A 12,339-nucleotide genomic window follows, 5' to 3' on the forward strand; every position below is an offset into this window, starting at 1 on the left:
TTCTGAAGTTGGGAAAAATCCTTGGGGTTCTGCAGGAACTGTTGTTTTCTACAGTGATATTGGTCATGCCTACTGTTCTGAGGAGACTACAGCTTTTAGTGTGGATCAGCACCAGGGAGGGGTGAGAAATTTCACTTCGTTCAGGTTGAATTTGTATGCATATAGAAGTTTGCAAATCATCTGGAAGACTTCTACAAGAAGTCATTTCTGATATTGATGGATCCTGCTTCTGCCTAGGGTTTTATTGGTATGGTGCAAGAATAAGAAACCTTAAGATATATCTTTATTGGATGCAGTAGGCTTGCTTTACTTATATACTGCCTTCATTGGGGAACATAAAGCAATTAATCAATGGTTTCCTGCTGGTCTCACATCTAAATACCAACCAAACCCACACTTACAGTGAATCATGTGCCTTCAAACTGTACCTGGTCCCCAGTGCTTATATGAGTGTTTTAAAGGTATTGTATATCACATTGCGTACATTCCCTTCAAATGATCTCTTGGCCTAACTTGTTGGAATGAAGACTTGATACAAGAAGCTATTGGTTTGGTTGAAATCTATCATAAGACTAGCAAAAACAAATTTGACAGCCTACCAGTAGTAATTGTACATGTTTTGAATATAGACAACCAGTTTGCTGAGAACTGACCTATCTATAATTTAAGAACTACCAGTAATGTTCAGTTCTGAATAGGATGTCCAGATGCAAAAGGGAACAGGACTCCTGCACCTTTGATAAGTAGTGTAGAAGAGGAAATTTCAGCAAGTTTTGCTTGTTGCCTGCTGATACTCTTCTATATCACTATTAGAAATATGCAAGAGGTATTTCCCCCCCCCCAAAAAAAAACATTCCCTACCAAGAAAAACACTGGGCCAGGGGGGAACAGGCAACATTAACGCTTTTCTTACAGTAGCATGTTATGTAAAGCATGGAAAACACAAAAAATACAGAACCACGATATTAGTGCATGTGTGAATATTTAATGAAAACAGTATAACCTCAAAAAATTAAATTGTTTTCCTTAAAAGTTTTGCAGCCATTATTCAATGCTGAATTTAAATTTGCTCTCCTTAATATTTTCTTTTCCATGCTGGATTCATAGAATAATAGAGTTGGAAGGGGCCTACAAGGCCAACCCCCTGCTCATTGCAGGAACCTGACAGGTGGCTATCCAGCTGCCTCTTGAATGCCTCTGGGGAATCCCAAAAACTTAAGTGAAATGTGGCTATTGAATATATAAAACATTTGTGGTTGATTCCAAACTTCCATGATACATTGAAGGGCAATAATATGCTAGAATGTAGTTGCAATCACACCTACTTTAAAACAATCCCAGGGATCAAACAGACCACACACACAAATAAATGCTGAAAATATTTCGTCATACATTATATAGCTAGATTTTTAAAGAACCTCCTAACACTCAATTGCCTGGTGGAAGCAGGATACTCAGCACAGAGCCTAATATTCAAAGGCAGAATGAGTTTTTTTTGTTGACTGAGCCATAACAGCACTCTCCACTCCAACAGTCTTCTAAAATATACGACCTGCACGTGCTAAGTTTATCACAAGGTGTGCCTTCTGTAAAGCACCAGGTGTCCTCTTAAGCAGAGGGATGAAAACACACAGTCCATGAGCATGACAAACTTGTTCATAACCATCATTCTCTCCAGTAGCCTATTAGCTGCAGGCACACGTTTTTTCATTGTGACCAAACCTCTGACCTCTCATGATGAGAGAATGCATTAATTAATCCATCTAATTGCAAACTCCTTCAATCAGCATGTGATGATGTGATCAAGGGAATGGGAATGGCCTGTGGCAATTCAAGCAATTACCCAGCAATGGAAGACAACCTGGGAGGCAGCAAGTCAATCAGCTGGTTAGCTATTGCCCATCAGACTGTGGCTATTGGTTGGAATGTGTGAAGTTTCTCCCAGCCCTTGTTCTGCAGGCAAATTCCTTCTATTAAAACTAGAGCTGTAATCTACAATCCACTGAGTAGTAGACTATAAGGTAGTGCTATGGAATTGCTTCAGGATAAATGAAGCAAATGCTTGTAATATTGTGTCAGATTCATCTAGAGAGTTCAATAGACTAGGAGTGGACAGAAGGGAGATCTCCAGATGTTTTGGACTTCAACTCCCACCATTCCTGACCCATTGGCCATGCTGTCAGGGGCTTCTGGGAGTTGAAACATCTGAAGATCTACTTTCTGCCCACCCCACAATAGACTGATAGATCCATCTAGTTATTAACTGTCAATAAGTATTTGTACTACAGGCCATTTGGAGCCTAAAAATAGTTATATTGCTTTATTATCTTTTTTCTGCTTATACCAACACTTTCCCATTCTGTCTAAAGATGAGTTCTATAATTTGAAAGGTGCACACTTATCAATGTATCTTTAAGAACATAAGAAGAGCCCAGCTGGATCAAAACAAGGGTTCCAGCATCCCATGTTGCACAGCAGTATTTCTAGGAAGCCCACACAAGGAGGGCATGAATGCAATAGCTCTATCCCATTGTTGCTTTCCAGCAGTGGTGTAATTCTGCTGGTGTAAAGCTCTATTGCTTTTTCATCCTTGTGCAAGTGCCAAATACAATACTTTGATTCTGCTTGCACACACCCATTCACATTTCACAAGCTGTCACATAGGCTATTGCAATAGCTGTTGCATAAGCCATTCCAGAAGCCATTTCACTAGTTCCAGGAGTGGTTTTTCAAGCTGTTGCACAAGAGATTGTACAAGCCATTCTGCAAACCCTTGCACTAGCCCTGTTCAGAAGACACCTTAAAACCATGGCTTCAACCACGGTGAATAAAGCTTTTTGCGTTTTTCACCATAGTTAAGTTGTGGTTTAAGGTGTCTTCTGAACAGGGCCACTTTTTTACAAGGCCTTACAGAACTCTTCATGACTTCATTGGGCTAGTTCTTTTCCCTTGCACATTTTCGGCTAGCAGAACACTGGATATAACCCAGTTACAACCAACTCTGTAGTTTTGGAAAACCTTCCAGATGTGCCTGTAATGCCTGTGTTTTACTGTCATAAGGAGGACCCTAAGATAAAATATTTGGAAGGTTTTAAACATTTAAAAAAACTACATAAATGCTAAGTATTTTTCATTAAACAGAATATCAACTGAAATAATTAGTGTAGGTCTAACAAAACATATGGGAAAATTACTTATGCCCAATGGATTTCTGAGTGTCCCCTTCTTATTTATTGTTTTTAAATTACACTTATATCGTACCCTTCTTTCAAGACAGTTAGGGCAGCACACATGGGATTCTTCTCTCAGGCAGTTGGCAGCATATAATGAGCCTTTTAGATCAGGTCCTGGATTGTCTCTGGCTGATGGTCTTAAATTGTTTTAGTTATATGTTAATGCATGTGCTGTTTCATGTTCTTACATGAGTGGTTTTATACTTTATATAATGTATTTTAATAATTTTTAATTTTTGTGAATTGCCAAGAGAGCTTTGGTTATAGGGCCGTGTAAAAATATAATATAATAGATGAAATCTCTCCCTTCCCCTTTTATCATGACAGAAAATCACCTTTTGTCTCTGAACATTTCTGACATTTTTTCTATTTGAGATGACTGACATTTTCAGCATTGGTTTGTGAAGTAAAGTTGCCCTAAGCCTCCCTCACATTTTCTTACTTATTGAAGGGAGACATTCTGTTCTAAGGCAGAGATAAGCAATCCTGGGCACATTTGGAAGTTTGAGAAACTGTCCAGTACACAACCATAAAATGACTGTGATGGATGAACAATGCTAGTCACAATGAACAAGTATCATGTCCAGAAGCGTTAAGAGAAAACCAAGATGGCAGCACCTAGAGACTCCCATTTCAATTTGAAGCAAACTCAGCTGCTAGTAAGAAAATACTTTAAAAAAATAAAAATTGGGAGGAGTAGGGTGTCTTGGTGAGCAGCAAGGAAAATGTCTGGGGACACATTGGTGCCTGCAGGTGCTATGTTGCCTACCCTTTGTAAGGACTGGTCTGTTGTTAAAATTTATGCATCACTTCCCTCTAACAAAAGCACTCTTGAAGTGAATTACATACACAAATGCAGACATCCATAATTAATATAAAGGGGGGAAACCAAAATTAACCAGTTAGCTCAATAATAAAATAAAAATAAACTTTTAGTTGCATTAAGAATTGTCCAAGGAGGAAATGGAACCTCATTTTGTGCTACCTCCCTACCTTTTGCTGCAACCTTGGAACTGAGGCTTCTGGCTATAGTAGGAAATGTGACTCAGCCTGGCTGTGGGGCTGCTACTTCAAAAGGTGGCTACCTTCACACAGAAAAGGTGAGGCCTTTGAAACTGTACCTGCAAGAGGAGTGTCTAACATGAAACCTGATGCCTCCTTCCTGAGCTGATGTGTGGGCAGAGGGAGGAGGGACATGTGTCTTAATGAGCACGACGCAGCCGAGAAGGAAACCTGCCACTATTGACTTTCCTAAAGGAGATTAGAGGGGGGGAAATATATCTATATAGCAGGCTTTGGCCCTGAATCTCTCTGCAGCCCTGTGGCCTGGAGAGTTCAACTCCAGACACGCAGGAGATGAGCTTCACCGAGATGAGGAGAAGGGGCTTCTACAGGCAGGAAGTAAACAAAATTTTCTGGGAGCTTCCTAGACGATATACTTCCATCAACCCCATAGGATCTGGGGCTTATGGCTCTGTCTGGTGAGTGGCTTTCTAGATCATAGTTCTCTTGGCAAATTGGAGGGGCGGTGGTGGGGGCTGGGAGCAGGATACTGGCACTTGGGAGGAGTTACAGGGAGGCATTTCACTCGCCTCCATTATCGAAGGAGGTTTGCACTTTGGACGAATGTTGTTTTGTTTTCTTCCGGCCATGGTCTGCGACGTCATTCGGAGCGTCAACTGATCAGCTGTCATGAGCTCTCTCCATGTGGGGAGGCCTCCCACAGTTCTCAGGGCTCCATTTTCTGCAAGACCCTTTGTGTCAGATTTCAGCTCTTTGGCGCCTTGATTTATAAACAATAGAGTGTCTTGTGGCACCTTAGAGACTAACATATGTAGTCTCTGTTTTAATTTTTTTACTGTTTTTAAATTATATACTGGTTTTAACTTGATTCATGGTTTAATTTGTTTTTAGCTGTGTATATTTATTGCTTTATATTGTATGATTTTATCTGTACGCCGCCCTGAGAGTCTAGTGATATAAGGCAGGATACAAATGCTTTAAATAAATAAAAAATAAACAGATGTACACAGGCATTGGCTTTCGTGGACACTGCCCACTTCATCAGAGTGGCCACAAAAGCATATGTCAGAATAAACACATTCGTGTTTAAGGTGCCTGCAAGGTTCTTTGTTGTTTGTGCTGCAACGGACTAACATGGCCACCCCTCTGCAAACTGATTTATAAACAGCCTGAGCAAACCACAAAAACTCCTCTACTTGTTTGTTGTCAGATAGGAAGTTAATTCAGAGATTGCTGGTAAGGACAGATATTTAGATAGGCAGCATCTTCTCCAAGAGGGTTGAGCAGTTTTGCTCCCAAAGGCCTGCTTTAAGAATTACCCCTCACAAAGGAGGATAGGGGGCCCTGCACCTTTAATAGCTGTGTACAAGAAGATGGAATTTCAGCAAGTTTTGCTTGTCATGCAAACGACACCTACTGCTATTCCCTCTTCTGCACAACTAGGCACAGGGGCGCTTTAGTTCCCTTTGGGCCAGCAAGTAATGTTGCACTAGCAACTGTGGCTGTTGCTGAACTCCCTCTGTCTTGTCAAATTCTGAAGCACCATCCCAGCCAGGGGCCAGTGGTGATAAAGAAAGTGTGGTTACTCCTGAAGGACACAAATTCCTGTAGCTTAGCTACTGCTGAATTTCTGCAGAACCCAATGAAGTCTGTAACAGCCAGAGCATTTCAGGCGATGCTCTCTCACGTGGAAATACAAACGTTAGGCAGAGTGAGTTTGTTTGTGCTGTGTTGCACTGGCTTCTGAGTGAACTAGAATTAAAGATGGATTCACACATTCACACATATTTTGCATGCTGATAGCAGTTGCCACATGACAGCCTAGTTATTTAAGATGTTAATCATGTATTGACTTGCTCTGAGCAATGTGGAGTGTAAATATTTTTCAGCACAGGAAGATCCTGTGGAGCTTTCTTGAGCTGTGTACTCATGAAAGCATCTAATGTACCAACACAACAGCGATTAAGGGCAATCCTTTGTGTTGATAGCCATTAATAGTAAAATGAAAAGTGGTTACTATTAGATCCTGTGAGTTCAAAGTCTTAAACATTTCCTGAGAATGAAATGGATGAGTTCCAAATAAAACTGCCAGGGCTCAACTCCCCAGTGGAAGGAAATTTTAGACAATTGCTTTGTGTGAAGTGCAGATTGCTTTTCCTCAGCACTGGGTAAGCATCCTTGCCTAACCCAGTAAGAGCCATTAGGCTGAGGGGGCTGGGAAGGGGAGTAGGAGGGTTAACTGCTGCCCCTTACGCCTGGAACGCTCTTCCAGAACATTTGAGAACTACAAGTTCAACCGCAGCTTTTAAAGCTCAACTAAAAACTTTTCTTTTTCCTAAAGCTTTTAAAACTTGATGTTGTGCGGACTTTATACTGTTAGTTTTACCCTACCCTGTGCCTGCTTACCCTACCCTGTGCCTGTTGGCATTCTCTTCCCCTCCTTATTGTTTTACTATGATTTTATTAGATTGTAAGCCTATGCGGCAGGGCCTTGCTATTTACTGTTTTACTCTGTACAGCACCATGTACATTGATGGTGCTATATAAATAAATAAATAATAATAATAATAATAAGTGGGGTTGCCTCAAAACTCCCAGCTACCTGCCATATGGGCAGTGGGCAAACACATTACCCAGTAGACTGCCACCAACGCTTAACATCCAAATCCATCCTGAGCCAGGGGATACTCAGACATTTCAGGATACACTTGGGGCACAGAAATCAGGGTTCAGGTTGACACCCTCTATTTCACGCCCTAGGGCCAAAATTCTAAACAGTAGCAAGACCAAAGCAAACAGCTCTGAATTCAGTACTGAGGCTTAAGTGGAAGGAAGCACACACAAACATTGAAATAGATGTGAAGTTTATTTACAATGAGGCAGGGGGAAATGGGGGTGGGGAAAGATGTACTAATATTAGAGAAAATCAGAAAGAACCCAAGGCAATTGAAGACACCCTTTAAAACAATAGAAAAACCTTTTGAAACAATGCTGAGGCAAAAACAATAAAGCAGTACCTATCCTATCATATACTTTACTGAAGTAAGGGTCTTCCTGTAGGATAGGATCCAATTCAGGATCCAAAATCTCACAGGCCCGAAAACCAATTAATTAGCAGATGAAGACTAAAGATCAAAACAAAGACCAGACCAAAGATTGGATTGAAGAACAAATTGCAACAGTAGTCCCCCTAGCTTTGTACTCCCACCCTGCAGGCCCTTGAGATGTGTGCAGTGAGCCTCCATAGCCAAGGTGAGCCTCCATAGCCAATCACTGTTAGGCTGGGTAACTGCCTCAGCTTCCTGGAGGTAAGGAGGGAGTAAACTCTCACTGCAACCTAGCTCAAATCAGTCAGTCTAATTTTGATAGAAATTCAGCTCTAACCTTGAAGGCATGAAAACTAGAAAACTGTATGATAACACACACAGGTGGTTTTAACGAATGTATGCCAGCCCTTCCTCAGAAAATGCACCTTGTTACCAGCAACTAAATGTAGAAAAGAAAATGGGTTTCTTGACAGGGACTAGGCGTAGGGCTTTCTCAGTGGTGGCCCTGCAACTTTGGAACTCCCTTCCCATGAAGATCTGTGTGGACTCCTCAATGCTGGCTTTAAAAAGAAAAGGAAACCTTGAAGATTCATGTATTCCAGTATGCATTTGGTCCTTTAAAATCATTAGCTGCTCCTGCTCTCTCTGTGTGTGCATATATAATTGTAATTTGTTTTATAACATTGTAAGTCACCTAGTGAAGGCAGTGCATCCTGAAAGACGGGTTCAAAATCTTTTAAACAAATCCATCCATCCATCCATTTAGACCAGACACAGTTTCCAATAGATTCATTGCTTCTTCTTAGAGCACTGTGCACAAAATGCTTCCCTGGGAGTAAGCCATTAGATATAAAAATATAAGATGAGCCCTGTTAGATCAGTTTAAAGGCCTATCTAGCTTAGCATCCTGTTTCTTGCAGGGGCCAATTAGATGCCTCTGGGGAGCCCTCAAGAAGGGCATGAAGGCAATAGCATCCTCCCGCTCATGTTCCACAGTACAGCGACTGATATTGAGCAGAATGAGCTTGGCACAAGAATGGAGCGCAACTAGCTCACCACATTTCTGGGACACGAATGAGTTGACATGCACTGGGAACAGCTTGTATATTTCTTTTTACAGCTCATTTTATTTATTTGGTTAGTTAAATGTCTCTCCTGCCTTTCCATCAATTGAGACCAAAGATGGCTAACCACAATAGCAATTAAAAGATAGAAAATAACAAAATAAACGTAACATCCAGAGCAGAGGAAACATGTCAAACAAGTCAGTAAAACCAGCAAAAGTCCACATAAGAGTGATGGCTGTGTTAGTCTGTTGTAGTATAAAAGAAAAGAAAAGAGTCCCATGGCACCTTACAGGCTAGCAGATTTATTGTAGCATAAGCTTTTTGGGACTAGAGGGCACTTCATCTGATGCATGAAGTGTTATCCTCTGATGGAATTCAGGGCCGAAGTAATAGATGATATATAACACTCTCCTTTCCTTTGCTGTGCTAAGTTAACACCTGTAGTAGAAGGGAGCCTTTGTCTATTAAAATCTAACCAAATACAATCAAATGTGCTGATAGATTCTAGATCAACAATTTTACATTGGAGTCTCCCTTTGAAGTTATTTTGTGGGTGAATGATGACTTTCAGGTTGCCTACAGAGTGTCCTGGGAGACTGAAATGATCTCCGACTGGTTTCTGAATGTTGCTATTTCCAATACCAGATTTGTCCTCTTAATTCTTTTGCATAGAGAAGCCTTCCCCAATCAGGTGCCCTCCAGATGTGTTGGATTACATCTACTAGCATCGCCCAGTCAACAAGGGAGTGCTGGGAGTTGTAGTCCAGCAACACATCTGGAGGACACCAGGTTTGGGAAGGCTGGCATAGAGTCTGACCTGTGTGTCCTATGCTGAAATAAAATGTAATATGTATAAAAGCCTGTACTTATACAGAAAATATGTACCAGGGATTTGGTATATATGATCAGGGCTAGTGATCAGGGCTTCCCACCAAGTGTATATGCAGTGACAAACATGTTTTCCACCATGTAACTTGTGAAGAGTACCTACATGTATAAATATAGCTACTGATCTATGCAGAAATTCAGTGGAACTGCATCCAAATGTTGCAGCAATCAAACTAAACACACTATTCCAAGTCCTAAACACACTATTCTGAGTGCTGGGATGGGCAACTTGTGACCCTCCAGATGTTTTGGTCCAAACTTATGAATCTGCCAAACTACCAACAACCTTCACCATTGGCTATGTTGGCTAGGGCTGATGGGTTTTTTAGGCCAAAACGTCTGGAGGGCCACAAGTTGCCCTCCTCTGTCCTGGGGAACACATTTAATTGAACACAGTCAGTCTTACTTCCAAGTAAAACATGTTCAGGGTTTCACAGCCTATCAAAGTCCTCCAACTTTATTTGCATCTTCGTGTTCCCCTGTAATTTGCACAGCTCAGCGATAGATAAGAAAACAGGAGAGAAAGTGGCTATCAAGAAGCTCTGCCGCCCATTCCAATCCGAGATCTTTGCCAAGCGAGCGTATCGAGAACTCACACTGCTGAAGCACATGCAGCATGAGAATGTGAGTAACAATTTCCCTATGTTCACTGCACACAGTTGTCTGTTTCTTTCACACATTGCCCTAGCTGGAAGATGGAGATGAAGTTTGATCTCAGAATTTGCATCTCCATCTGAATTTGATAGTCAAAGCAAAATCTGTCCGAGTACGTAAGGTCTGAATTTGCATGTCCAACATATTTTCTCTCCGGCAGTAGCAATTTCTATCAAATGACTGAATTATCCCAGCAGGTATTCATAGATCGCATTAAATCATCAAGGATTGTTAATCAAGAAGTAATTATGAGTTAACCCAGAATTTATTATGAATTGCCATACTGAGTTCAATCAGTGGTCCATCTCATAAGCCACTAGTACTTGCAAAGATGGAACATGACCAGCTAGGCAGATACTGTCTAGCAAAGATCTTTCCCAACCCTTCTTCCCAACATTCTTTTCGCTGGAGATATCCATCCCCTCTTGCATTTCACACATGAAGATAGGGACAAGTTTGCAATCTCACAATTTTAATATCAAGTATTACTGTCCATGCCTTTTCCACACCCTGTTAATACCACACATTGCTGAAGGTCTTCTTTGCCTACTATGTGCCAGATTGTGTACTCTGAAACAGCCTGTCTCTCACTGGTTTTAAAATCAAAAGATGGTGCTCTTTGGGATAAAGATATCCTTGAAAAATATAATTGTCCACAGTATGTTATCAACAGTTGGAAGTGTACCTCATCACCAGCTCTGCTTTCATCAGCGTGAAAGCAGAGCTGGTGGCATGTTTCAGGGGCCTTGACCAAAGTGTCCTCATGGGGCCCTGGTGGTCCTTCTCCCTCCCATGGGTAACTGGTTTATCTGGTGGCAGTCAGTCAGCATAACTGACACCACAGGCATTGCATTATGGGAAAATATAAATGGTTCAGATACCGGCCATTTTGGACACGCAAGCCCAGCATTCCAAGGGCAGTTCTTCTCCCAAGACGTCTCCTCTTGGGTTAGCCATGCCTACTTCTCATGCTGTTTCTGGAATAGGCCTGCTTTAGGCATGAAAATATTTCTACCCTTGGGCTCCATCAGCCTAAATTCGGATTAAGGCGGAACTCTGTCTTTTTGCTATTGTGTATTCGTGAGGCTTTTCAGTTTTTCTAACCTCTGTCCCAGCAAGCAAAGTCTCATGGACAGCTTCATGAGTAGATATCCCCTGGTCCTTATAGAGGACATTATCAAGAGCTGATAATGAACAATGATTAAGGAATGTCCACCCCTAAAGGCTGCTTCTCTCCCACCTATCTGATGCACATAAGACCTTATGACAGGGATGGGGAATCTCCAGCCCATGGCCCGAAATTGGCCCTTCAGCGCTCCTCAAGGCCCGGGCTCAGTCCACTTTGCTCCTCCCTCACCTTTCCTGATTGGAGAAGACATGGGAGGAGTGAAGCCAGCTTGGGACTTAGCCACCACATGAACCCTTACAAGAAGGCCTCATGATGGTGGGGGATGGGACAGCTCTTCTACCCTGTGTTCTTCATACATTTTAAATCCTTCTCTTTTCTAGGTCATTGGATTACTTGATGTCTTCACTTCAGCTACTGCCTTTGATGGATTCCAGGACTTGTAAGTTTGGATTTTCTTCCTTCAAGTGTTCTGCAGGCTTCGTTTCTAAAGAAGGTACCATGAGCCAGTCACAACAGCTTGATCCATCTCTGCTTAAATAGGCTGAATTCATCTGGCTTGAGTCCTCCTGAACTCAGTGGGTGCCCATCATTGCAGTATATATTCTGTGAGTTTGCAATTGTGCATTGCAAAACAAAATTTGGTTTGCAATGCAGAATTTAGCCCCATGAGAGTCTCAACTAACTTTTGCTTTAGAGACAGGGCTGTCTCAGTGGTGGCCCCTACCCTATGAAATTCTTCCTGAGAGAAATATAGCTGTGGCTGCTTTTAAGAGGATTTTAAAAACTAATCTGTTCTCCTTGGCTTTTAATTGAAAACTTTTATGTTATATGTGGCAGATGGATATTTTGAAATAGTCTTTTATTGAAACTCATTTCATTTAAAATTGTTCACATTTTATATATTGCTTTTTATATTGCAAGTTGCCTTGGGAAGTCTGTGGTCTTGAATGGCAGCTTAGGATGCAATCGCATGCATGTTTAGACAGAAAAAAACATCCCAGAGTTCCAAGCATTTCCCCAGCCAGCATGCGGGGAGTCTTAGGGCTTTTTCAGTTTTTCGGTCTTGTTGCATAGCAGCCATGCTTTTTGGGTTATTTTATTTATTTATTTATTTTATTTATTTAAAATAGGATTAGGACCATGATGCTGGAAGGGTTAACCCATTCCCCCTACCATGCTGCTTTCCAGATATAAATATGTTGTTGTTTTTCCTAGCAGGACAAATAGCACTTAGGGCAGGGCGGTGGTGGTTAACATCTGGGAAATGATGCAGGGGACAGGAAAGGGTTAATCGTCCT

The 12,339-nt window shown here is 41.5% G+C and overlaps 1 protein-coding gene across 1 annotated transcript in view; it reads left to right on the forward strand.

The window, feature by feature from the left end:
• The first annotated feature begins 4,422 nt into the window (after positions 1–4,422).
• The window catches only part of MAPK13 (mitogen-activated protein kinase 13), a 31,924-nt gene continuing 24,007 nt past the window's right edge, over positions 4,423–12,339 (forward strand). The window contains exons 1-3 of the mRNA XM_063118889.1: positions 4,423–4,714; positions 9,753–9,882; positions 11,422–11,480. Of these exons, the coding sequence (XP_062974959.1) occupies positions 4,590–4,714; positions 9,753–9,882; positions 11,422–11,480 (314 nt within the window). The 5' untranslated portion in view covers positions 4,423–4,589. The remainder of the gene's footprint in view (positions 4,715–9,752; positions 9,883–11,421; positions 11,481–12,339) is intronic.

The sequence above is a fragment of the Elgaria multicarinata genome, chromosome 1 (genome assembly GCF_023053635.1).
Source record: "Elgaria multicarinata webbii isolate HBS135686 ecotype San Diego chromosome 1, rElgMul1.1.pri, whole genome shotgun sequence".
Taxonomy (NCBI): Eukaryota; Metazoa; Chordata; class Lepidosauria; order Squamata; family Anguidae; genus Elgaria; species Elgaria multicarinata.